At 41.4% G+C, this 26,080-nt stretch overlaps 1 protein-coding gene and 1 long non-coding RNA gene across 3 annotated transcripts in view; one reads left to right on the top strand and one right to left on the bottom strand.

Annotated features, from left to right (window-relative positions):
* Nucleotides 1–26,080, top strand: part of MAP3K19 (mitogen-activated protein kinase kinase kinase 19) — a 59,768-nt gene that overhangs the window by 30,213 nt on the left and 3,475 nt on the right. The window contains exons 9-12 of one of the 2 annotated variants that reach the window (XM_086350430.1): nucleotides 14,694–14,737; nucleotides 16,648–19,098; nucleotides 22,502–22,651; nucleotides 24,083–24,780. In XM_086350430.1, the coding sequence (XP_086206556.1) occupies nucleotides 14,694–14,737; nucleotides 16,648–19,098; nucleotides 22,502–22,651; nucleotides 24,083–24,780 (3,343 nt within the window). Of the gene's footprint in view, nucleotides 1–14,693; nucleotides 14,738–16,647; nucleotides 19,099–20,099; nucleotides 20,281–22,501; nucleotides 22,652–24,082; nucleotides 24,781–26,080 lie in introns of those variants that run through there. The other variant, XM_086350438.1, reaches the window with a different exon arrangement.
* LOC147378241 (uncharacterized) lies at nucleotides 6,917–8,172 on the bottom strand. The gene is made up of 2 exons (XR_015145462.1): nucleotides 8,033–8,172; nucleotides 6,917–7,015 (listed from the first exon to the last, which is right to left on the bottom strand). It is a non-coding gene; the product is annotated as an uncharacterized LOC147378241 (long non-coding RNA).

Raw genomic sequence — 26,080 nt, 5'->3', positions numbered from 1 at the left:
AATCTTTACAGGGAATTCATATTTGGTTGATCTTTATCTGTGGGAGATTTGGGGGGCATACGGTGAGGATACTTTCATTCAAGATTTGAGTTAGCTGTTCTATCTAGCCCAAAACTTATTTACTAGATAGCACACTGATGCCAGCATTTCCCCTTAGTGCACTGCTGTTTTTGATATCTGCTTAACACTGTCCTAAACCAATTGACCTAAACCACCAGAGACAAACTTGCAAAATGCAATTTTGTATTTATTGGCTTATTGCAATGAGGGGTATTGCATAACAGAGGAAAGGTCAAACAAAGGAGAAAGAAAAAAAGCATAATTATGATAGGATTTGGGTGCAAGAAAAGTGAAGTCGCTCAGTTGTGTCTGACTCTTTGCAACTCCATGGACTGTAGCCTGCCAGGCTCCTCTGTTCATGGAATTTTCCAGGCAAGGTTACTGGAGTGGGTTGTCATTTCTTTCTGCTGACCCAGGGATTGAACCTTGGTCTCCCGCACTGCAGGCAGACTACTTACCATCTGAGCCACCAGGGAAGCATTAGGGTGTGAGAGTAGAGCTTAAATGAAATTTTTAAATGAAACAGCATTTAAATTTTTTTTAATTTTAAATTTATTGCGGTAAAATGTGCATAACATTCAATGTACTACTTTAACCATTTTAAAGCATACAGTTTAGTGGCATTAAATACATTTATATTGTGGCATGAACATCAACACTGCATCTCCAGAACTTTTCATCTTGTAAAACTGAAGCTTGACAGCCACAGGACTTTTTCTAATTTATGCTTTCATTATTTATATATTGATTATTTTTGGCTGTGCTGGGTCATCACTGCGGCATATGGGCTCTTCATTGCTGGGTCAGGGCTTTCTCTAGTTGCAGAATGGGGATTTCTCTAGTTGTGGTACTCAGGCTTCTCACTGCAGGGCTTTTCTTGTTGTAGCTCACAGGTTTAGTTGCTCCATGGCATGTGGAATCTTCCCAGACCAGGGATCAAACCCATGTTTCCTACATTGGCAGGCGGATTCTTAACACTGGACCACCAGGGAAGTCCAACACCCATTCAACTTAAACTCTCCTTTCTTCTGTTATCTCTGATAGCCACTGTTCTCCTGTTATCTCTGATAGCCACTGATACTTCCTATTTCTATGAAATAGACTATTCTAGGTCCCTCATAAAAGTGAAATCATTGAATAGTTGTCCTTCCCTGTCTGGCTGATTTCAGTTGACCTGATGTTGAAGCTGTGTTTCTAGAGGCTGTGTGTAAAAGTCAACATCAAACTGGACTGTGATATAGACCCAAGGGTCTTATTCCTTGAAATCTGCAAAGTTCACTCCCAGCTCTCCACAGCCTCTGTTCAGCCTCCTCTCTTTTCACTCTTCCTCACTGGACAATAAACATCAGCACCACCAAATGCCTTCCATTCCCAGAACAGATATGTGAATATTTTCACATACTGTTTTTTCCGCTGGAACATTAAGACATCCTTCAGGTATGCTCTTAGATATGCCTTCCTCTGGGAAGTCTTCCTGAATGTCTCTAAGACTGGGTAAGTCACCATGCCTTTGGACTCCCATAGAATCCTAACCTTATCTTCAACCAACACACATCATGCTAAATTGTCACTATCTTTTTATGTGCTGGTCTTCACCAGATGACAAAGGCAAAAACCATTACACCTCCCCACACAAAGCTCCAGATCTGACACGTAACTATTTTAAAAAATATATTGAATTAGGAGCAACAACAGCAGTAAACATTTATTGAGTGCTTATTACTTCAAGGCACAAATGTTCACTGATATAGCTAATATTAACATGCTTGTTTTATAAATGAGGCCTCAGGAGGTTAAGTGTATGCTCAGGTCACATAGCTAGTGGGTTACAGAGGCTGGGTTCAAACCTGGACCCCTATCTCCAAAGCCAACATATTTAAGCACCATGTCACATGTGTTCAGAGCTCACAACTCCCATCTGAGCCCCACTTTAATTATTAAGGGAAAAAAAGGAGAAACATAGTTTTCTAGAGGAGGTGAGTTTAGAGAAAAGGAGGGGCAGTTGGTACAGGTACCAAGTGGAGAAAGGATAGATGGAGAGACTGAACTGGACATTGTGGAAATAGCATTTCTCTTGGCCAAACCACAGAGAATCTTGAAGATGTAATAAAAGCAGCACATTCAAACAAAAACAAACTGGGTTAAGTCAGTATTCTGTAATGGGGTCTGCTCCATAGGTGTTATGATCTTGTCTGAAAAAATCAGCTGGGTTTACCAGGCTGGTGTTTGTTCTCTTTTTTTTTTGTGTGTGTGTAGTAAAGTTTTATTAAAGTATAAAGGAGATAGAGAAAGCTTCTGACATAGGCATCAGAAGAGGGCAGAAAGAGTACCCGCTTGCTAGTGTTAACAATGAAGTTATATACTCTCCAGTGAATCCAAAGAATGTCTGGAGGTTGTAAAGACCTCATCAGACCTACTCCCATAATTTACATTTTAAGATAACACTGTCCTCAGGCAAGATACATCCTTGTAAAGACCAGGTCTACTCCCATAATTAACATTTTAAAATAACAGAAGGTTGAATCCAAAGACTGTCCTTAGGCAGGATACATTATTGGTATATAATCCTAAGGAATGTGGAGAAAGAAAAAAAGTTTGTCCTTTCTTCCTCCTTGAGAATTCCAGACCCCTCTCTCCTTGGGGACCCCTAGACTTCCTATCAACCTGCCTAGGAAATGACTCTCTCATTCCCCCCTTTTCTTTTAGGAGAATTATGTTGCCTAGGGAAAAGGGGCGTCGTTTTCGTTCCATAACTGCTTCCGAGCTGACAAGGGGCGTTGTCCCTAAATTGGTGAGGCAACATATTCTCCTAATCCTCATATTGAGGATATCTGATCCAGGGGCCCCAAATAGTAGCTGGAGGAAGCTACAGCAGTAGCAAGAGTTTGAGCAACCATTTGTAACTTAAAAGCTTTCATGCTGCTAGAAACAAATCCAGTTATACAATTACAGATGTAGGGAGCAAACAGTAAAAACAAAACATTTAGAATCAAAATTAAAAGTCACATTATGTCATCAGGTACATCTGGGAGTAAAAATTAAAAAAAAAAAAAAAAAGTCACATTATGTCCATAGTTAAAGTGCAAAGTGTTGCACCAGTCCATTTTAGGGTTGGTAGATGTCATCAGATGAAGAAGAGGCATCGCGTGTGATTGTTGTCGAAGGTATTCACAGACTTGGAGAAAGTCTTTTCCTTGAAGTGGGGATGTCCACCACAGGAAGCCTTCCACTGATGAAGAGGGGAGTGCTCCGCAGACCCAGCAGTTAGACTGATTGTGGAATGCAGCATAGGAGTGAGCCCAGGACAGGAAGACATTGTCTTGAGGATCCAACGGCAGACTCAGGATTTTTGGAGTCAGCGGAAGTAGACTCACATAGATTATCAGGCCTATCCACTGCCCTTTGTTTAACTCTAGAGCTCGGGTCAGAGCCACAAGCTCCGCTAACTGAGCACTGGTTCCCTGGGGGAGAGATTTTGCTTCCAAAACCTGTTCAGCAGTCACCACGGCATAACCTGCTTTACGCTTTCCATCCTGAACAAAAGAACTGCCATCTGTAAATATTTCCATGTCAGGATTGTCTAATGGGGTATCCTTTAGATCCTCCCGAGCTGCATAGTTTAAAGTTAGGAATTGAGAACAATCGTGATCAGGTGTTTCATTTTCCTTCTCAGGAAGGAAAGTGGCAGGATTTAAATTTCCACAAACTTTAAGCTTAGTTACTGGTCCTTCTAACAATGACTGATACTTAAGAAGCCTACTGTCTGTCATCCAAATATTAACCTTAGAATTTAATATTCCACTCACATCATGAGAAGTCAGTACAGTAAGGTTTCGTCCATTAATTATTTTTAAAGCTTCAGGTGCTAATAAAGCCACTGCCCCAATTACTCTTAGGCAGTGGGGCCACCCACATGAAACTACATCTAATTTTCTGCTTAGATAAGCAATAGGTTGCTGGTGAGGCCCTCGGGGTTGTGTCAAAACTCCCAATGCCACACCTTTTCTTTCAGTGACAAACAAATTAAATTCTGACGCTGTGGGCAAGCTCAGAGCTGGAGCTTGCAGTCTGAAGAACCTTAAAAGCCTTTTGAGATTCTGGAGACCAAAGCAGTTTGTCGGTTTGAGCCTGCTGAGTTTCAGCTATAAGTTTATATAAAGGCCGGGCAAGTTCTCCGTAACCCGGAATCCAAATGCGACAGGAACCTGTGATTCCCAAAAATCTTCTCAATTGTCTTAAAGTCATAGGTAGGGGGTGATTTAGTATAGGTTTAATTTTCTCAGGGCCTATGGCCCTAGTCCCTTCTGATATGATTAGGCCCAGATATCTAACCGATTGTTGACAAAGCTGAGCCTTTTCTCTTGATGCCTTGTAACCATAGTCTGCCAGAAAGTTTAAGAAATCTTCTGAGGCTCGCAAACAAGCTTCCTCTGTCTCAGCACAGAGCAAAATATCATCTACATATTGTAACACCACTGCTTCAGAGCTATTAAAGTTTTGTAAATCCCGTGACAAACTTTGTCCGAATCAGTGAGGACTGTCACGAAATCCCTGGGGCAAAACTGTCCAGGTTAACTGAGAAGCTGGCTGCGTAGGGTCTTCAAAGGCAAATAGGAATTGACTTTCTTCCGCCAAAGGCACTGAACAGAAGGCATCCTTTAAATCAATTACTGAGAAATATTTGTCCCGTTCAGGAATTTCAGACAATAGAGTATAAGGATTAGGCACCACGGGGTATAAAGGAACTACAGCCTCATTTATTATTCGTAAATCTTGAACTAGTCTCCATTTACCATTTGATTTCTTTATACCCAAAATAGGAGTGTTGCAAGGACTGTTACAGGGAATTAATAGTCCCTGCTCCTTTAAACTTTCGATGATGGGTTTTAACCCTTCTTTAACTTCAGGTTTCAGTGGATACTGCTTCTTATGTGGAAATACGTGTGGGTCTTTGAGCTTAACAACTACAGGAATAGCATTTTGTGTTCGACCCACAGATTTTTCATCAGCCCATACTCTAGGATTTACATTTTGTTTAACTAAAGGGAGAGAAAGGGAGGGCTCCATATTTATGAAAACAGAGGCATGGACCTTGCTCAGTATATCCCTTCCCAAAAGGGGTGAGGGAGATTCTGGCACAATCAGAAACTCGTGTGAAAACAGCACAGAATCCCAGTTGCAAGATAAAGAATAACTGAAATAATACCTTTTGGCTCGTCCAGACAGTCCCATTACGGAAGCGGATCGAGAAGAAAGTGGGCCAGGGGCTTCAGTAAGCACAGAATAAGTTGCCCCAGTATCTAAAAGGAAATCGACGGATTGGCCCCCCCACAACTATTAATACCCGAGGTTCCTCAGGTGTAATTAGGATGGGAGCTTGTGTGGGGACCCCCGGGCACCTTCAGTCCTGATTGTCTTGAGAGTCCGACCCTGGAGACCTACGCCTCTGGGGGCAGTCTCTCTTCCAGTGTGGTCCTTTGCAGACCAGACATGGACCTGGGGGCGGCTTAGATGCCTGAGGGCAATCACACTTGAGGTGCCCCTCCTTTCCACAGCAGTAGCAAGCCCATCCCTTTTCACCTGGGCCCCTCAGGCTGTTTAAGAACGTTTTTTCATAGCCACGGCGAAGGCTTCCGCCTTTTCCTTTGTCTTTTTTTGCCTTTCTTTCTTTTCCTCATATTCCCTACCATAATAGACTGTCTGAGCCAGTTGTAACAGAGTATCTAAAGACTGATTTGGTCCATATGCCTGTTTTAATAGCTTACTGCGGATATCTGGAGCCGACTGAGTGAGAAATCTATCATTTAAGATCACTTTTCCCTCTTCACTTTCGGGATCAATCTCAGTGAATCTGCGAAGGCCTTCTCTCAGTCTATCTAGGAATTTACCAGGAGCTTCCTTCTCCTCCTGTTCTATGTCTGCCAATTTGCCATAGTTTAAAGGCTTAGAATGCGCCTGCCTAAGTCCCTCAAGAATACATCTAACAAAATGACTCTGATCCCATCTTCCTTTAGCTGTGTTGTAGTCCCAGTCTGGTTCTATAGTTGGGACCGCCTAATTCCCAGTGGGGAGGGCCGCTATCTCATTCTCCCTCTTCCCTACTGATTCATTACCAAGCCATTCATCTCCACAAGCAACCGCTTTTCCCAAAACTCGAGTCTTTGACTCAGGAGTCAGTGTTTGTCCCAAGATATACATCACATCCTTCCAAGTGAGGTCATAAAGCAGAGTAACACCTTTAAAAGCTCTGATATATTTTTCTGGGTCCTCTAAATAGTCTCCCAGATCCTCCTTGATTCTTTGTATTTCTTGATAAGAAAAAGGCTTATTAACTCTCACAGACTGATTATTTCTCCCGGTGGGTGTTTTCATAAAGAGGCAACAGCTTGTGTGGCTGTTCCTCAGTCTCTCTGGCTGCTCTGCGCATATGATCCCAGGGATAGATTGGAGAAACCTGTTTCTCCTCTTCTCTTTGTCTCCTGTCCTCCATCTCATCTCTTACTTCGATGGTCTGAGTTTCTACTGAAACCAGAGTAGTCTGAAGTCATACTGAGACAGGAGTTGTTTGGACCTCCATGTGGGCAGTTTGAATCTCAGTTTGGATTCCCAGGTATGGGGGCAAAGTAAGAGGACAGGAGGGAGCTGAAGGTTTCACGCCCAAATCTATACCCTTAGGACATAAGTCTGGCATATTTCGCAGAGAGAAACAGGGCAACACGTATGCTACTTCTACCCATTTCCCTTGTTCCTTACAGAACCGGTCTAATTGTAGAACAGTATTATACTTAAGAGACCCTCCAACTGGCCACCGTTCGTCGTCCTCCAATGGATACCGTGGCCATGCAGTATCACATAGGAAGACCAGGTGTGTCTTCTTTAAGCCCTGGGGATCAAATCTATCCCAGTTTTTCAGGATACAGTTCAAAGGAGTGAGGCTGGAATTGTTAGCTCCCATCTGTAAGAGAGAAAAAAAGCGACCAGCGCCATTTTTCTACCGGAGGCGTCCCTCCCTGCTCTAGATGGGGGTGTAGACAGACGTTACACCAAAAGCTTTTCCTTCCTGGTCAGACTTAGTCTGTCCCTTACCGACGCAGGCGCCGTACTCGTCCCTCCCGGTTCTACCACCGAGATGGGGTGGGGATGTACCAGGGGTAGACTTGATAGCATCCCTACTTGACGTCCAGCTCTTCACCCTTCACCTTGCTTGCCTCTGATGTCACCCGGGGTGAATCAGAGTAACCTTCCGGAATGCCTCCCAAGCTAAGACCATTGTGGGAAACATTCGTCACCTGAGTGCCTGTGCACGACCCTGAGTATTTCCTGACCACAATAATACCAACGCGAACATAAAACTGAGATGTTCTTTCCAAGCATGACCACACCAGTATAACAGCCTCCTCTGATCCACTAAGAGCCGGCATTACCAAAGAAAAAAACCCATCGCAGTCCCAATCTGAGTAACCTTTAACCTCAGAGATGTTCTGGGAGCTAGAGCTCCATCTAGCTTACGAACTTTCGATTCCTAGCGAGGCTAGACACTTTCTTGACTACCAATTCAAGTTTGGGACCTAAGCCACAGTACACAGTAACAGTATAGATCACAAGTCCCTTGAAAGTCTATGATCCGATAGATTAGGTTAGTACTTCTAATTCCCAAGGAGTTATGAAATGGTCAAAGAGACCGAAAAGTTTGACCGAGAAAGGAGAGTTCGGTCCACACGCTTTGCCCATTTCTGGTCGGTTCCCGAAGGAGACATTGGGTGCCTCTTGGCATTGGCAGGTCGGTATAACACCCCGACAGGTTTCTGCCATAAGCAGTATGAGATCACCGTGGAACCGCAGAGCAGGGCTCCTTACTTGTTTCACGCAGGGCATGCCATTCATTCACACAAGCACACGGTAGAGTTAGTAAAGCACGGCAGAAAACGTGTTCGCTAAGAGAACAAAGAACTAAAGCTCCAAGCATCCTTACCTTGTCCTGAAGGATCCCGGATGAGCCCCTAAGATGAAAGGTTGTTGTTGAATCATGCGAATACACTGGGATTCTTGGCCCCCGGAGGAGAAGAATTCAATCCGGGGCCAGAGACGAGGCTTGATCGCTCAGAGCTTTTGTGTAGTAAAGTTTTATTAAAGTATAAAGGAGATAGAGAAAGCTTCTGACATAGGCATCAGAAGGGGGCAGAAAGAATACCCCTGGTGTTTGTTCTCTTAAAAAAATTTTTTTGTTGTTTACATGCAATCTTAAGATAATCAATAAATGTTGTTTAAGAAAAATTCAGAAAAGACAGATGAGCAGAAATAAAAAATAAGAAATAAGAAGCACAAATACTGTTTCTGGTTTCTTCTAGAATGCAATTCCACATTTTTAAATAATATGTTTATAACTACAGTGCTTGATTGCTCATAGATATTAGGATTTAAAAATTTAACGTTACTCTCTGCACACAATGCAATCTTTGAAATCTTTGTGCTTTAAAAAATTAATATTTATGTTCTCCTCTAGGAGTTTTATAGTTTCTGGTCTTACGTTGAGATCTTTAATCCATTTTGAGTTTATTTTTGTGTATGGTGTTAGAAAGTGTTCTAGTTTCATTCTTTTACAAGTGGTTGACCAGATTTCCCAGCACCACTTGTTAAAGAGATTGTCTTTAATCCATTGTATATTCTTGCCTCCTTTGTCAAAGATAAGGTGTCCATATGTGCGTGGATTTATCTCTGGGCTTTCTATTTTGTTCCATTGGTCTATATTTCTGTCTTTGTGCCAGTACCATACTGTCTTGATAACTGTGGCTTTGTAGTAGAGCTTGAAGTCAGGTAGGTTGATTCCTCCAGTTCCATTCTTCTTTCTCAAGATCGCTTTGGCTATTCGAGGTTTTTTGTATTTCCATACAAATTGTGAAATTATTTGTTCTAGCTCTGTGAAGAATACTGTTGGTAGCTTGATAGGGATTGCATTGAATCTATAAATTGCTTTGGGTAGTATACTCATTTTCACTATATTGATTCTTCCAATCCATGAACATGGTATATTTCTCCATCTATTAGTGTCCTCTTTGATTTCTTTCACCAGTGTTTTATAGTTTTCTATATATAGGTCTTTAGTTTCTTTAGGTAGATATATTCCTAAGTATTTTATAGGCAAAACACTCTCTGACATACATCACAGTAGGATCCTCTATGACCCATCTCCCAGAATATTGGAAATAAAAGCAAAAATAAACAAATGGGACCTAATTAACCTTAAAAGCTTCTGCACATCAAAGGAAACTATTAGCAAGGTGAAAAGACAGCCTTCAGAATGGGAGAAAATAATAGCAAATGAAGCAACTGACAAACAACTAATCTCAAAAATATACAAGCAACTCCTACAGCTCAACTCCAGAAAAATAAACGACCCAATCAAAAAATGGGCCAAAGAACTAAATAGACATTTCTCCAAAGAAGACATACAGATGGCTAACAAACACATGAAAAGATGCTCAACATCACTCATTATCAATGCAAATCAAAACCACTATGAGGTACCATTTCACACCAGTCAGAATGGCTGTGATCCAAAAGTCTACAAATAATAAATGCTGGAGAGGGTGTGGAGAAAAGGGAACCTTCTTACACTGTTGGTGGGAATGCAAACTAGTACAGCCACTATGGAGAACAGTGTGGAGATTCCTTAAAAAACTGGAAATAGAACTGCCTTATGATCCAGCAATCCCACTGCTGGGCATACACACTGAGGAAACCAGAAGGGAAAGAGACATATGTATCACAATGTTCATCGCAGCACTGTTTATAATAGCCAGGACATGGAAGCAACCTAGATGCCCATCAGCAGATGAATGGATAAGAAAGCTATGGTACATATACACAATGGAGTATTACTCAGCCATTAAAAAGAATACATTTGAATCAGTTCTAATGAGGTGGATGAAACTGGAGCCTATTATACAGAGTGAAGTAAGCCAGAAGGAAAAACACCAATACAGTATACTAACGCATATATATGGAATTTAGAAAGATGGTAACAATAACCTGGTGTATGAGACAGCAAAAGAGACACTGATGTATAGAACAGTCTTATGGACTCTGTGGGAGAGGGAGAGGGTGGGAAGATTTGGGAGAATGACATTGAAACATGTAAAATATCATATAAGAAACGAGTTGCCAGACCAGGTTCGATGCACGATACTGGATGCTTGGGGCTGGTGCACTGGGACGACCCAGAGGGATGGTATGGGGAGGGAGGAGGGAGGAGGGTTCAGGATGGGGAACACATGTATACCTGTGGTGGATTCATTTTGATATTTGGCAAAACTAATACAATTATGTAAAGTTTAAAAATAAAATAAAATTTAAAAAATAAAATAAAATAAATAAGGAATAAATAGGAAAAATGTATAGAATGTGGAAGAAAATAATAAAAAAAAAACTACCAAGAAAGGGAAATATGAAAGTATTTTAGACAAGTGTTTTGGAAGCACTTGTCTGTGAGTTATATAAAATTTGAATAATTTATCTTAATTTTGAACATATCCTAGGTGTATTAATAAATATATCAGAAGTTTAGATTCATGCTTTCATATTTACAAAAAAATGATGATACAGCTTCATTTCAAAAGCAAAGAATCAGACACCACAGAAGTGATGGTGTGCACACACACACACACACTGCACACATGTTAGCTAAATTCACTATGAATTTTTTTGGTAAGACAGTTTTCCAAGCTCTAAACTGCATTATTGCAGATTCCAAATTAACTGAGTGATAATGAGAGTTTTAAGCTCTATTCCTTTTTCCAATGGAAATTTTAAAATATATGCAGGGTAGTCATTGAAACATATATACTAACATCTTCTCCAATGTATTTATTTTCTAATTTCATATAAAATGATAAATCTATGTTCACTATACAAAGTGAAATAAAAATAAAATATCTGAATAATAGACAAATTGTCTAGCCTAGTGTGCTATGAAAACCTTGAAAATCTAATAGATCTAAGGATGCTATAGAATGATGGAACCTATCTTCTTTGAAAAATTAATATTTTAAGTATTATCAATAATATAATTTGGATCATATAAATAAGTACAATTACTCAAAGGATTAAATTGTCATTATTAAAACTATTCATTGTTATTATCTAAAAAAAAATTAATATTTAATGTCTCCCTTATTATGACTAGGTAAAATATCATTCACAGCTGAGCCCCAGACTGTGCTTTGATGGCATTGCTTTTCTTTTGAGACATTCTATTTATCCTGTCTTTAATAACCGCTTCATTTCAGCATTTGTTTACTTTCTGTATATCTGTCGCTAATTCATCCCCATCCTGTCTAATGGACCTGAGAAACGCACCTCAATACAGGCAACTGCACACCAGGTAATTCATTGGTTTGTTTTGTTTTTGGAGACATTACTCCTGGAACATTCTGCCCTCCCGTTTCACTCTGTGTTCCTTGGTCCTTGGACCTCCTGACCAGCTGTCTCTCTGGGAGTTCCTCACTATGATCCTGGAAGTGCCTTGGCTCTCTGTGTTTGATCCCTGTGTGCTGCGTACACAGCTTCCTCTCCCTTGGTTTATACCTCATTTGGCGGCGGCGGGGTGGGGGGGGGTACATAATTTCAGGAGCTTCCTGAAGATGCATGGATTATATTAATGGTAGTTTTTCACCATCTCTGTTTCCTCTGAGCTCTTTTCTTTCTTTCTGTTTTGTTCTCCATATTTTCATGTTAGAGGCTGTTCCCATATGTCAGTTGATCCTTGGTGATTATTGGTTTTTAAGAGGGGGAGTCTAAAAAGTGCCAGGGGCTCACGCGGACTTGTGGAATGGGCAGAGGTGTGAATGGCTGGGTGAGGGATTTCTCTCAGCTAGTTTTCCAGTGAGAAGAATCCAGCCTCCTGCCTGTAGGTTATAAGACTTGAGTGTCACATGTCAAGGTCGAAGCTTTCATTTATCCTCACATTTTCACTCCAGCACCCCGGTTCTGCTCTCAGCTTTACCTAGCACCTTAGCATCTTTCAGGCTCTTCAGAGTATACACTTCCAGCCAGGAATGGAGAAGAGCAACCCTCAGCTATTGGGGCAGGACAGGGAGTCTGGAATCTACTGCTCATACAGACTGAAGCAACCCCTTGTTTCAGTCTTACTTGCATCCCCACCTTTAGAGGTGTCTGGTATTAATATTTTCAGTTCCTTCTCCTTTCTGGGGTTCTCGTTTCTTGTTGAGTTCTCCCTGCTGCAGAGAAAGCTGACAACTCAATAGGTTATTATTTATCCATATAGTTTTCACTGTCAGAAATTTCACTGATGTCATGCATGTGCTACTTTACCTGCTGGGTTTCTGTTGTTATTCTTCCTTACCTTTTAATTATTTATTTTTTTGTTTGGCTGGGCGACTTGCAGGATCTTAGTTCCCCAACCAGGGCCCCAGTAGTGAATGCACTGAGCCCTAACCACTGGACACCAGGGAGTTCCTTTAAATTAGTTTACTATCATTTTAGTGGAGTTTGTGGAGAGAGAGGAAGAAAATTTGTACATTCAATCTTTTAACTCATACTTTTAGTTCAATACTCTTTTTATGAGATTGACATGCTACCTACTGCCCTAAGGAGGCAAGTTTTGATACACATTTTTAAAGGCGTTCAATAAATATTATCCCATTACCTACTGGAAAGATCTTACCTCTACATTCTCATCAGAAATATAAAGAGTGCCTTTCCATCTCATGTCATTCCTCATCAATACTGGAGAGTATCCCTCTAAATATTTATAATAACTGAAAGATTTTTTAGCTCAGAGGATTGTACCTATGCAGCCAACTATAAATCATATTTAGTTATATTTCTAGTATTATTTTGTAATATATTTTACACAGAATGTCTCAACCTTTAGAATACAACCTCTATGAGAGCAAGAATTCTGTCTGTCATTCACAATTATATTGTCATCATCTGGGACAGTGTTGGCTACTCAATAGGAACTCAATAAATATTGGCTGAATAAATGGATAAAGAATTGGGGTGGTTCTTTGGCCAGTTGTGGCTAAGCAGAATGCCTGCATCCTTTCTTATTGGGATCCTCTTTTTAGGTTACCGTTTTTTGCTTGAGAATGGCTTCTCTCCCTGTTATACATCTCAGAGAGATTTCTTGAAGGGAAATTTCAAAACGGCAGCCTGTGCCTAAAAAAGGTCCTACAGACATTTTTTTTTTTTTTGCCTTCAGAGTATTTTTAAAAAGAAAGCGAGGGAGATTTCTCATAAAGTCTCCAGCCTTCTGGCTTCCCTTGGCAATTGGAGGATCTAGCAGTGCTGGATTACCCAGCCGGAATGGACAATACCAACTGAAACTGGGAAATGGATGCCCCAGTAGTTGGGGCACATGATTTTGGTTCACCACTGTCCCTACTTGCCCCACGTCATCCATTTATGTGCCTTCTTCTACCCACTGCAATATTCTTGGGCTTCCCTTGTGGCTCAGCTGGTAAAGAATCTGCCTGCAATGTGGGAGACCTGGGTTCGATCCCTGGGTTGGGAAGATCCCCTGGAGAAGGGAAAGGCTACCCACCCCAGTATTCTGTACAGCCCATGGAGTCGCCGAGTCAGACATGACTAAGCTACTTTCACTTTAACCCTGAATACGTTTGGAGCCTTTGGCTTCAGCTTTAAGCTGCAATGGTGAGTGGGGTTTTAGGGACCATTCTGATGTTTTCGTAAGAAGAAAACAACTAGGTTTTACCCTTCCTGGTAAATTCCATCTCACCCTTCCCTGCACCCCTTCAGACTTTATGCTGTATCCCATATTTGAGTTCAAACAACAGTTGCGAGACAATAATACGCAAATATTTTCACATTTCTGTGAAGTCTGGGTTTTCTGAGTAAAAAGCATTGAGAGACCAATTTAAAAAAGGATTGAAGGACAAATATGGCTTGAAAATTAGAGATAAGATATTGCTCCAGAAAGATCAAGGCTGATTTTGCCAAATGCCGTTTGCTTAACTTTCTAGGGTAAGAAACAAGCAAACAGACTCAGAGACACATTTCCCTTTTCTCCTAGAGACATTAGCATACATTTCATAGTAAAGGTCTCTCTTTCTTGGAAGGGAAAGATGGTTCGAACTGCCGACACTCTCTGTAAGCTCTGAGTCTCCTAATTTCAGGGTCTCCTCCTGTGGTGCAACCTCACCACGTGTGCAGGGAAATATCTGGTTCTCATTGCACCAGCTTGCAGGGAAGCGGGGTGCAAGGAACTGGCACTGGGATGACTCATGGGTGATAAGTGCTCTATTTTCTGATCCAGAGGGTGCGTGTTTCCAGAAGGAATATAAATAAAAATAAGTAAATAAATGTCAGACGATGTGTGTACAAATGTTATAAATATAAAACATATGTATAACATGTATTTATATAAAAACCAGTATGTTAAAATAACATCCCTCTAAGTGGCAGTAGTTTTGTGTGGTGATTCTGCACCCACCTCCATGTAGATCACATCTGGAAAAACTTCATTTTACCAACTTTTCCTCAAACCTCAGAGCCAGGATCACTCCATCCACATCCCCTGGCTTAGTGCTGACTGTGTTCACCCTACTACTAAGAATACCTAATAATAATTATTATTATTTTTCTTATTACAGAGTTTTCTATCTCTGACATGAAGTATAGTAGCCGAAGAATTGAGGTAAGAGTAGTTTTCAGCATTTTTGACTTACGAATTAAAACCAAAGAATCTTGTCAGAGACAAATTCTATCAAAAAACTCAGAACCCAAATCCTCAGCATATAATCTTGTAAAAACAACAACTCACATATAGTTTATAGAGGAGCAAATAATTTCTGAGAAAATTATATCTTGACATGTATATATATATTTTCTGGGTATAGTTCTCCACATAATGAAGTGAGTAGCTCTTTTGGACATACCTAATTTTTCTTTTTTTAATGCATTGAGAAGTTAGGTGATTCTTTTTCCATGGTAGAAAGATTTTCCCGGTTGTCTCATTTGTTACGTAAAGCATTTTGAAAGAGGCTTGCAGTTCTCCAACTGTCTGACTCTTCTGTATCCTTTAAGTCTTTGAGAAAATACATACATATTGCTTAGTGTTGGAAAAAAAAGTTCGTTTGCCTAAAAGAAAAAAAAGGCTGCTACTAGGGAGATGTTTAAAGCACTGGAAGAGTCTGCTTGTACTTTTGAGAAGTCATGTAGGCAATAAAACTGGGGAATTATACTGTGTCTCTCCTGTTTTTCATGCCTATTTCTAGTCCGATTTCTTTTCCTCTCTTTTAACACGCGGGTGGCAACAGAATGAAAATTAAACATGTAGCTCTTAGTTACCACTCATGATCTATGCTTTTCTATGCTATATCATTAGGTTTCAAATCTATATACACAAGGCCGCAGTGAAACATGTAAAGAGTTTATAGCTTAACTGAGCAAAAAGCTGAATATTATATATTGGGTTACACTGACCTCTAGAGGCTGATAATAATAAGACCTGGCATGCTGCAGTCCATGGGGTCACAAGGAGTCGGATACAACTGAGAGACTAAACTGAACTGAATTTGAAAAGAGTTGGAAGGCCAAGGAAATTTTAAAAATTTAGTGAGCTAACTTTCTCTTTTTAGATTTTTTGGCCACACTTCAAGGAATATGGGAACTTAATTCCCCAACCAGGGATCGAACCCACATCCCTGGCAGTGGAAGTACGGAGGCCCAGCCACTGGACCATCCAGGAAGTCCCAGGAGCTAACTTTCAAGTGTATAGCATGGCAGATTTATAAGCCACCTTCAGCAAAACAATTCAGCCAAGCAATGAGGAGTAGTTGTGTTCCATATGAAAATTCTGAGCTGGTCTGAATGATCACAGAGTAAATAAATGTAACAGCAATTTTAAGCCGTTCTAAGCGGGAATTTTAGGAGAAGGCACTGGCAACCCACTCCAGTACTCTTGCCTGGAAAATCCCATGGACGGAGGAGCCTGGTGGGCTGCAGTCCATGGGGTCACTAAGAGTTGGACACGACTGAGCGACTTCACTTTCACTTTTCACTTTCATGCATTGGAGAAGGAAATGGCAACCCACTCCAGTGTTCTTGCCTGGAGAATCCCAGGGACGGAGGAGCCTGGTGGGCTGCCACCTATGGGGTCGCACAGAGTCAGACATGACTGATGTGACTTAGCAGCAGCATCAAGTGGGAATTTTAAGTTTTGAATAAATTCATTGGAAAGTAAACAGGAAAGAGAATAGATACAAAGTAGAAATAAAACAGAATGTAAACAGAAATGACAATAGAAATCTTTAAAAATGTAAATGTTTTATAATTTATATGATAGAGGCTTTATTTTTAATAGATAAGCATGAATCTTGTAATGTTAATATTAATATTAGTTTTTAAAAGTATTGTCTTACCTTGGTCCTAAGAAAACACCAGGAATGAGATTTTAGTTTTTTCAATTGTGATCTCCAGAATAACTTTGTACTTTAAAGCCCTTCCTAAAGAGAATCTTAAAATCTCTTCACATTACTTGAAACCAGTTAACATGAAATGCATATGTGTTTCTACATTCATTAATTTTTCTTTCTTTCCTTTTAGTTCTCTCTGCCACCACTATCATCTCTGCCCATGAGATCTGGTCTCCTTACTATACCCCTAAGTCACAAGGATCAAAAAGCGAGAGAAAGAAATATGCCACGCCTTGTATCTTTCATACCTAAGTTCTCAGAGCCTATTAGTCAATCTGATGAATTTAGACCATCAAATAAGCAGAAGGAAGCACCGATCAAGATGTTAGCAGATCAGACTCTCAGATCCTTTGACGGTTCTATTTGGTCCAGAAACATGTGCTCTTTTTGGAAGGCTCACCATCACAGACAACACCTGGAAAAGGAAGCGAGTAGGAAATCCAGGGAAAGAGAAGGATGTGTCAACATTGAAGTCTTTCACTTTGAAAAAGGACAATCTTTAGTGTCCCTGGAGAATTTCAAGGAAGGCAACTTTCCTACAGGTAGGGAAGAGGATAATGACTGCCATGGTAATGAACTGAGAAGAGCAGAAGAGAACGCTCCATCTCTTTCATCGGGAAAGAAAGGGGATTCAGGAGCCAGAAACTATGAACAAGATTCAGAAGTTGGATATACCAAGCCAATCAAGTTCCAAGAAGCCCTGCCATCAGATATAGGTCTAAGCCAGGATGAAGGGACTAAAAGTGATAAAGCTGATTCAAAAAGTGCTTCAGCACTTAAAGGCGAAGCAATTGAACTAGACCATATTTCAGAAGATTACACTCTTCGTAAAAGTTTGTCTGATGCAGTCACTGATGGCCCCATTGAAAAGCTCTCAGAAGATCATAGCAGCATGGAGACAAGCACAAAAATATCAGTAGCAGAAACAACCAAACCAGAAATGAATGGGACGGTGCCTCTTATCCACATCACTTTCCCTGGAGATGAAACTCCCAAAGAACCAGCAATAACCAAACCAAGCCTCCAAAAACGAAAGGGCATCCTTCGTAGCAATAGTAGCTTGAACATACTTGCACACCAAGAAAATGACAAGCATAAGGTGAAAACCCAGAGAAATAAGTTAGATTCAAAGACCAAGACCAGTAACAGGACACCTCAAAATTTCATGATTTCCACTGAAGTTTCTGTGAAGCCTACCACGCATAAAACCAGTATAAAAACTCAAGTTTTTCCTGCTTTGGGGCTTGTGGATCCCAGACCTTGGCAACCACCCAAGTTTCAAAGGAGAATGCCACAGACAGAAAGGAAGCAATCTGCTTACCAGGCTTTGAAACCTAAAAAGCCGTCATTCCCTTGCCTCTATAAAAATCCAGGAATAGAAAAGTCTTCTGTTCCTCTCTCTGCTCAACCAGCAGAGCCAAGACTGAATTACTTAGATCTGAAGTATAGTGACATGTTCAAAGAGATCAATTCAACTGCGAATGGGCCTGGAATCTATGAAATGTTTGGAACTCCTGTTTATTGTCACATGCGAGAGGCTGAACGGCATGAAAACAAGTATCACCGAGAGATATGCTCAGCTCCATCAGGCAGATGTATCACCAATAAATGTCGATCTTCACACAGTGAGAGGAGCAGCTATAGCCGAAACAGACTTTCTCAGAAAAGACCGCATAGTAAACCCCCCAAATCTTCTCTTGGCATTAAACAAAAGCACAGAAGTTTAATTTCTAAAGAAAAGGATTTCCAGACTGTAGGTAGCACCCTACAAGATGCTGAAAATGGTGATGGCATTTCAGAAACAGGGTGGCAGATTAAGTCTTCAGGAAATGACTTTCTATCTTCGAAAGATGAAGTTCAGCCCATGAACTTGGTTCAGGCTCACGAGCAGTTCACTGAACAGAATGATTTCTTTCCTGTCTCAGATTTGTCCATTGTTGAAGAAGTCTCTATGGAAGAGTCGGCTGATGAAGAAGACATTTCTAACAATCAGATACTTGCCACGCGCCTCAGAGATCTGCATCAGCTTGAAGAGCTACGCCACCAGACCCCATTTGTCCTTTCAGAAAACAGCTGGGCAGTACCCAGTGAGAAGAGTTCCAACATGCATGTACTGCAAGAAGAGCAGAAGGTAGCATCTCCCGGTGAAACAAATGCCAACCAAATTTTAACTAACAATGTAGACTTTGATAGTTTTTCAGATAAGTCAAAAACTCTTAGGAATTTCTCTTCCCAAGAGAAACAAGAAAGTGTAACTTCTCAAGCATATCAACACTGGGCGCTGTTTTTGGATCATGATAGTTTAACTAATGAGTCAATTCCATATCAAACACTTGGAAAAACTTTAAATGAGGCAGATTCAATTTCCCAAGAAATTCTAGACTCTGTAAAGAATGAAGAATTGACAGATGAACTCTTAGGTTGTCTAGCTGCAGAACTATTAGCTCTTGATGAGAAAGATGACAACTCTTGCCAAATAATGGCAGATGAAACAGATCCTGAAAGCCGAGATTTTGTCCTCAGCAAGAGAGGAAATACCATGCAAGAATTAGGTAGAGAGACAACAAATGTCAAAATACAGGTTGGTATAACTAGAATCGGGCTTTCCTAGTGGTTCAGACAGTAAAGAATCCACATGCAATTCGGAAGACCTGGGTTTGACCCCTGGGTTGGGAAAATCCCCTGGAGGAGGGCATATCAACCCATTCCAGTATTCTTGCCTGGAAAATTCCATAGACAGAGGAGCCTGGCGGGCTATAGTCCATGGGGTTGCAAAGAGTCAGACACAATTGCGTGACTAAGCACCGCACATCACATAACTAATAATCAGAGATTCACTGGGGCAGGAAGGGACCTCAGAGACACTGTGCTTCAAACCCCTTATTTTCAAATGGGGAATCAGAAACCCTAAGGAGTTAAACAGTTTCATCAAGGTTTCATTGTTTGGTTGCAAGTTTGGAATCCAGGTCCCCTGACTCTCATGCTGTTTTCATTATGCTGCCTCACTTCTAGAATTTAGCTAGCCTGACACTGCTTTGGAATCACTTTGGGCACATTACTGTAGCAAAACTACTTACTAAAATAGGTAGATATTATATTTGGTGATGATATTTTCAATCAACAACTAACAGCTGGGAGATAATTGTGGGTAAAGCATTACTCTAGGTGGTATGTGAGATACACAGCCCCTGAAGTAGCTCACCATCTAGTTCCAAAAAACATATGAAGACACAAAAAGATCTTTTCTCAAAGATTCCCTGCACTTGAGCATTTGTTGCCAAATGGTTTGCTTTAATAGAAAAATATTATTGATGCCTCCTATGTCCCTGGTATTGGGATAAGAACTGGAGACATGATAGGGTACAAGACACAGCCATTGCTCTCAAGAAAACATAAGCAATAATCCTGAATACATTAAAAAAATTTTGTTTGGCATTGGAGTTGGGGTGGGGAGAAGAATATTAACAGGTGGTAGGGTTACGGCTGTCTTAGTTTTCACTGAAGTATATCACCCTCCGGTTCTACTAAATTTTTTTTAAGATGAAAGTTTTTGTTTGTTTGCTTGTTCTCCTACCCCAACAGACTTGGAGTTTGTTTATTGGCTGTACCTTGCGGCATGCAGGATCTTAGCTCCCTGATCAGGATTAGAACTCGCACCCCCTGCTTTGGAAAAGTGTGAAGTCTTAACCACTGGACCACCAGGGAAGTCCTATCTTCTCCTAAATTTTTAAGATAGAAGCATTCGGTTTAGCTGAAACAGTCACTAAACACTAACTAGGGTTATATCATGCTCTTTCAGGATCAGAAATAATTATTGTAAATAATTGAACAGAAGAATACACAAGGTGAGAACTTGACATATATGAGTGAGACACATTATACTGTCTCCTTTCTGTCTTCATAACAGCTCCATGAGATCAGTCCTGGAGGTAATAACAAGTCTCCATTCTGCAGATGAGGAAATCGAGGTTTAGAAAGTCTCGCAGGGAGTGAGCGGTGGGGAGGGGCATCCTGATTCCAGCCCAACACTTTTAATCACTATACAGGGGGAATATTCCTTGCCATAATAGGCCAGCTCCACCCTCATGGTGAGCGTGGTCTCTGCTGGGAGGTGGATAGTGATGCAGAAAGGCTGCCAGGCTTGGGTGGGAGACAGGGGTACATGTGTACACGCCTGTGTGTCTGAGATGGGTCTACAAGTCTGCCAGTTCACATTCAAGAAAAGCTAACAAGCTGGTAAATATAATCAGCCCATAATCCTACCCTGCAATTGGAATAAAAAACTGACCTTCTGTGATCTTTCATTTCCAAGCAGTCCTTATATTTCAGTTTGAATAGAAACATGAAAGGCTGGGGAGGAGGAGGAACCCATGAGGCCCTTTGAAGGCACCTGGGGTCATTTCTAAGAAAGGTGATCCTGTGCCATGTCTTATTCTTAAGGGCCTTTTCTGTGCCTCTACATCACCATCATCATTTATTTTTAAGAACTCTTAGAGGAGATCCAGACAAAGTATTTTTGGTTCTGATCAAACAGTTGGAAAACATGGTGTAAGCTCTACAAAGATACTTATTTCCCAAGGGCAGGGCCTCTAAAGGTTTACTGTGGATACATATCTCTTGAGGATCACACTGAAATGTAGAACTGATTCCATATGTCTGAGGTCTGAGATTCTGCAAGTTTAACCAGCTCCCATGGGATATTGATAGAGCTGGTTCACAGATTCTCCTTTGAGTAGCAAGGGTCTAGAGGACCATGGATCTTCAGTCTATTGCAGCTGGTCTTGACCTTCAGACTTGCTTGTTATGCTTGTGCATGCATGCACATGTATGTAAGAAAGAAGGTTTGGGGAATTCCCTGGGAATCCAGTGGTTAAGACTCCCGAAGGCTCTGGTTCAACCCCTGATTGAGGACTTAAGATGCCACAAGATATGTGGCACAGCCAAAAAAAAAGGAGAGAGAGAATATCTATATGTATGTATATTTGTGTATAAATGTGTGTATGTGTATGGAAATGTAGGTATAAATTCTTTTATGTGTGTGTGTGTGTTTGCGTGTATGGGTGTGTTGTGGAAATAGAACAGGCAAAGGCTATTTATTCAGAGCTCATTATAACAAAGGAGTCAACCACCATCATTTGCATTTGGTAGAGACTCAAATGGAGAGGGCAATGGCACTCCACTCCAGTACTCTTGCCTGGAAAATCCCATGGACAGAGGAGCCTGGTAGGCTGCAGTCTGTGGGGTCACTAAGAGTCGGACATGACTGAGTGACTTTACTTTGACTTTTCACTTTCATGCATTGGAGAAGGAAATGGCAACCCACTCCAGTATTCTTGCCTAGAGAATCCCAGGGATAGGGGAGCCTGGTGGGCTGCTGTCTATGGAGTCACACAGAGTCGGACACGACTGAAGCAACTTAGCAGCAACAGCAGCAGAGATTCAAAAAAGCAGGCAGAGGAGTGAGAAAGATTTTTAGTGGAAAAAGGCTTCAGGTGTGCCCTGATTCGGAGAAGGTAATGGCACCCCACTCCAGTACTTTTGCCTGGAAAATCCCATGGACGGAGGAGCCTGGAAGGCTGCAGTCCATGGGGTTGCTGAGGGTCGGGCACGACTGAGTGACTTCCCTTTCAATTTTCACTTTCCTGCATTGGAGAAGGAAATGGCAACCCACTCCAGTGTTCTTGCCTGGAGAATCCCATGGACGGGGGAGCCTGGTGGGCTGCTGTCTATGGGGTTGCACAGAGTTGGATAGGACTGAAGTGACTTAGCAGCAGCAGCAGTGCCCTGATTGGAGGCTGTTGTTCTGGGGAGGTTGTTGTGGGCGCTGGTTAACTGGAAGGGGCCTCCTGTGTGTTTGGTTAAGGGTGCATATTTGGCCTTCTCTGATTGGTCCGAAGTTAGAAAAGGAAGATTCTCCTATCTGCCCTTTCTCTCTGTCCCAAGGACTCAATGTAATGATGACATTTTTTGTCTCATTCTTCCAGAGATACAGTAATGGCTTCAGGAGATATGACAAAGAGGAGAGATTTTTCAACCCATATGAAAAGAAGACATTTTCTGAAAGTAGTTTAAAGTATGAAGAATCTATCCTGTGGACCAAGGGTGAGATCCTCGGGAAGGGAGCATATGGCACAGTAAGTGAAACAGGAAGCTTGCTGAAATAAAAAAACCCCATTCCTCCTCGACCCCTCCCTCTTTTCTAATCTTCCTGTTTGCCCTCCCCACTCCATATACACTTTTACTTAGAGATCTTTCAGTTGGAAGTAATAGGAAACCCAACCCAAACCACCTTGAAGAAAAGGATGTCCACTGTTTTATGCAACTGAAGTGTCTGGAGTAGGTCTGACTTGGGGCACAGCTGGTTTCAGAGGTCAAATAACGTCATCAGAGTCTGGCCTCTCTGTCTCTCCTTTTGGCTCTCGTTCTCAGGCTTCATGGGGTGGTTCAGTTCAGTTCAGTCACTCAGTCGTGTCCCACTCTTTGCAACCCCATGAATTGCAGCACGCCAGGCCTCCCTGTCCATCACCAACTGCTGGAGTCCACCCAAACCCATGCCCATTGAGTCAGTGATGCCAACCAACCATCTCATCTTCTGTCGCCCCCTTCTCTTCCTGCCCTCAATCTTTCCCAGGATCAGGGTCTTTTCAAATGAGTCAGCTCTTCGCTTCAGGTGGCCAAAATATTGGAGTTTCAGCTTCAACATCAGTCCTTCCAATGAACACCCAGGATTGATCTCCTTTAGGATGGACTGGTTGGATCTCCTTTCAGTCCAGGGGACTGTCAAGAGTCTTCTCCAACACCACAGTTCAAAAGCATCAATTCTTTGGCGCTCATTGTATTTCTAGCCTCTCCTTCTCTGAGGGTCAAGTCCTGTGGGAAAGAGGTCTTTTTGTTCAACAATTCAAGTTATGTTACCCAAAGTTGGGAGAGCCATTGCCAAGAAGCAAAAACAAAAGATATTTCTTATATTTTGTGAATTGCATAAAATACCATCTAAAGTCCCAGCTGCTGCTGCTAAGTCGTTTCAGTCGTGTCTGAGTCTGTGCGACCCCACAGACAGCAGCCCACTAGGCTCCTCTGTCCCTGGGATTCTCCAGGCAAGAATACTGGAGTGGGTTGCCATTTGGGGTATATGTATATGCATAGCTGATTCACTTTGCTGTACACTTGAAACTAACACAGTATTGTAAATCAACTGCAGTCCAATAAAAATTATTACTCCAAAAATTTTTTTAAAAAGCCCAAGCACTGTACATGGTATTGGGTTAACCAAAAAGTTTGTTTGGGTTTTTCAGTAAGATGGTATGGAAAAACCTGAACAAACTTTTTGGGCAACCCAGTATTTGCACAGATTGCTAGAGATGACTGAACCTAAGCTATTATGATATGCATTCACCATGCTACTTATCCCAATCTTTGCTTCCTTGCAACTTTCAATTTGTTTAAGTATAATAATTCACATTTACACAAGGATGTATCATCTTAGAGAAAAACCAGGGTTTGGGAGGCATTTTGTGAATGAGTCACTTTTTATATTTAATAATAAGGTATTGGTTTGCTTCTAGGTATATTGTGGTCTTACTAGCCAAGGACAGCTAATAGCTGTAAAACAGGTGGCTTTGGATACCTCTGATAAATTAGCTACTGTAAAAGAATATCAGAAACTGCAGGAAGAAGTCGATTTGCTCAAAGCCTTGAAACATGTCAACATTGTGGCCTATTTGGGGACATGCTTGGAGGAAAACATCTTAAGCATTTTCATGGAGTTTGTTCCTGGTGGCTCCATCTCTAGTATTATAAACCGTTTTGGGCCATTGCCTGAGATGGTGTTCTGCAAATATACAGAACAAATTCTGCAAGGTGTTGCTTATCTCCATGAGAACTGTGTGGTGCATAGAGATATCAAAGGAAATAATGTTATGCTTATGCCAACTGGAATCATAAAGCTGATTGACTTTGGCTGTGCCAAGCGTTTGGCCTGGGCTGGCCTAAATGGCACCCACAGTGACATGCTCAAGTCCATGCATGGGACTCCATATTGGATGGCCCCAGAAGTCATCAATGAGTCTGGCTATGGACGGAAGTCAGACATCTGGAGCATTGGCTGTACTGTGTTTGAGATGGCCACTGGGAAGCCTCCACTGGCTTCCATGGACAGGATGGCAGCCATGTTTTACATTGGCGCACACCGAGGGCTGATGCCTCCTTTACCAGATTGCTTCTCAGAAAACGCAGCAGACTTTGTGCGTGCATGCCTCACCAGGTAAGAAACTGAAAGCAAGAAAGGAGGATAAATCCCCAGAGATTTCAAGCAGTTGACATTTCCCCTGAGATGTATGGCCCATTTTTAGCTCTGCTCAGGTTACAAAATCAAGTGGGGAGTGATTTTGCTCTGAAAAGAATCATGAGTAGCCACATTGGGTGATGTGTTCTGTGTTGTACCAGGGTGTGGGGGTAATGCTTCAAGTGGGAAGTGTCTCAATTAAGTGTCTTATCAGGTCCAGACAGTACTTGCTCAAATCAATGGATGTGCAAGAATTGCTATTTATTTGCAAGATCTGTTTATTTACCAAAGAGACATCTTCCCAGGGACTAGCCATGGTGAAATGGCATCATCTGTGCTTAGCTTCCCTCCCCTTTTGGGGAACCAGTGTTCTCATTCCTTCCTAAAACTGGCTCTCAGGAAAGTATGTGAGAAATTCATTCATATCAAGGAAATGACACGAATTGATTAATCAATGATTGACAGATTTAATGTATTATTCCCCCAGAAACACTTGCATTTAAAGTGAGAGGAAACATTTTGAGTCAAAGGAACAAATCTATAATTGAAGTATTTCAAGCATCAAGTGGGTAGTGTTTGGGGAAGCAGAAAAGTCCCAGAAGGTCACCTCTGTCTTCCTCTTCCAGCACCTTTATATCGATCAGCCTGACCTGGTTGATTTCAGGGAATCACAGAGGCTAGGACAGCACCACATACTCCAGGGTTGAGGCGGGGGCGGGGTGCAGTTCTGGGCATCCCCAGATGCAGATGCCCTAGGTATCCAAGGATGGATTTGCAGGCAGAGCTATGGACACAGAGCTGCCCCTTCCTGTCTGCCAAAACACCTCACAAAAGGGACACAAATGTGTTAGGAATATCATATGGACCAGTACTAGTTTGGGAGATTGGTTTTACCTCTTAAAACTACTGTGGTTACTTTCTTCTGAATTGAACAATGATCTATTATTGATCCACAACAACTGCTTGCTACTTTTTTTTTTTCAAGTTCTCATTAATACACACAAACAGCTTTACAGAGAAAGGGTGGAATTTTTTTTTTTTTTTTTTACTTTCCTTTTGAACCGCTGCTTCATAAACTAAGCAATACACAACTCATAATCAATTAACAGGGTTGTTGTGAAGGTTAAGTGAAACGGTGTGTGTAATTGCTTAGCATAGCATGGACTACATAATTAGGGCTCCACCATTAATAACCCATGGGAGAATGTTAATACACCTTACCTAATGAGTGTCATGCAAGCATATAATTATCTCCTGAAATTCTAAGCCAAAGACCCTA

Source organism: Bos grunniens, chromosome 2, assembly GCF_055505025.1.
Source record: "Bos grunniens cultivar Pamir isolate PY7600 chromosome 2, Bosgru_T2T1.0, whole genome shotgun sequence".
Lineage (NCBI taxonomy): Eukaryota > Metazoa > Chordata > Mammalia > Artiodactyla > Bovidae > Bos > Bos grunniens.
The sequence above is the reverse complement of the archived record's forward strand: the minus strand, read 5'-3'. Positions and strand labels throughout refer to the sequence as shown.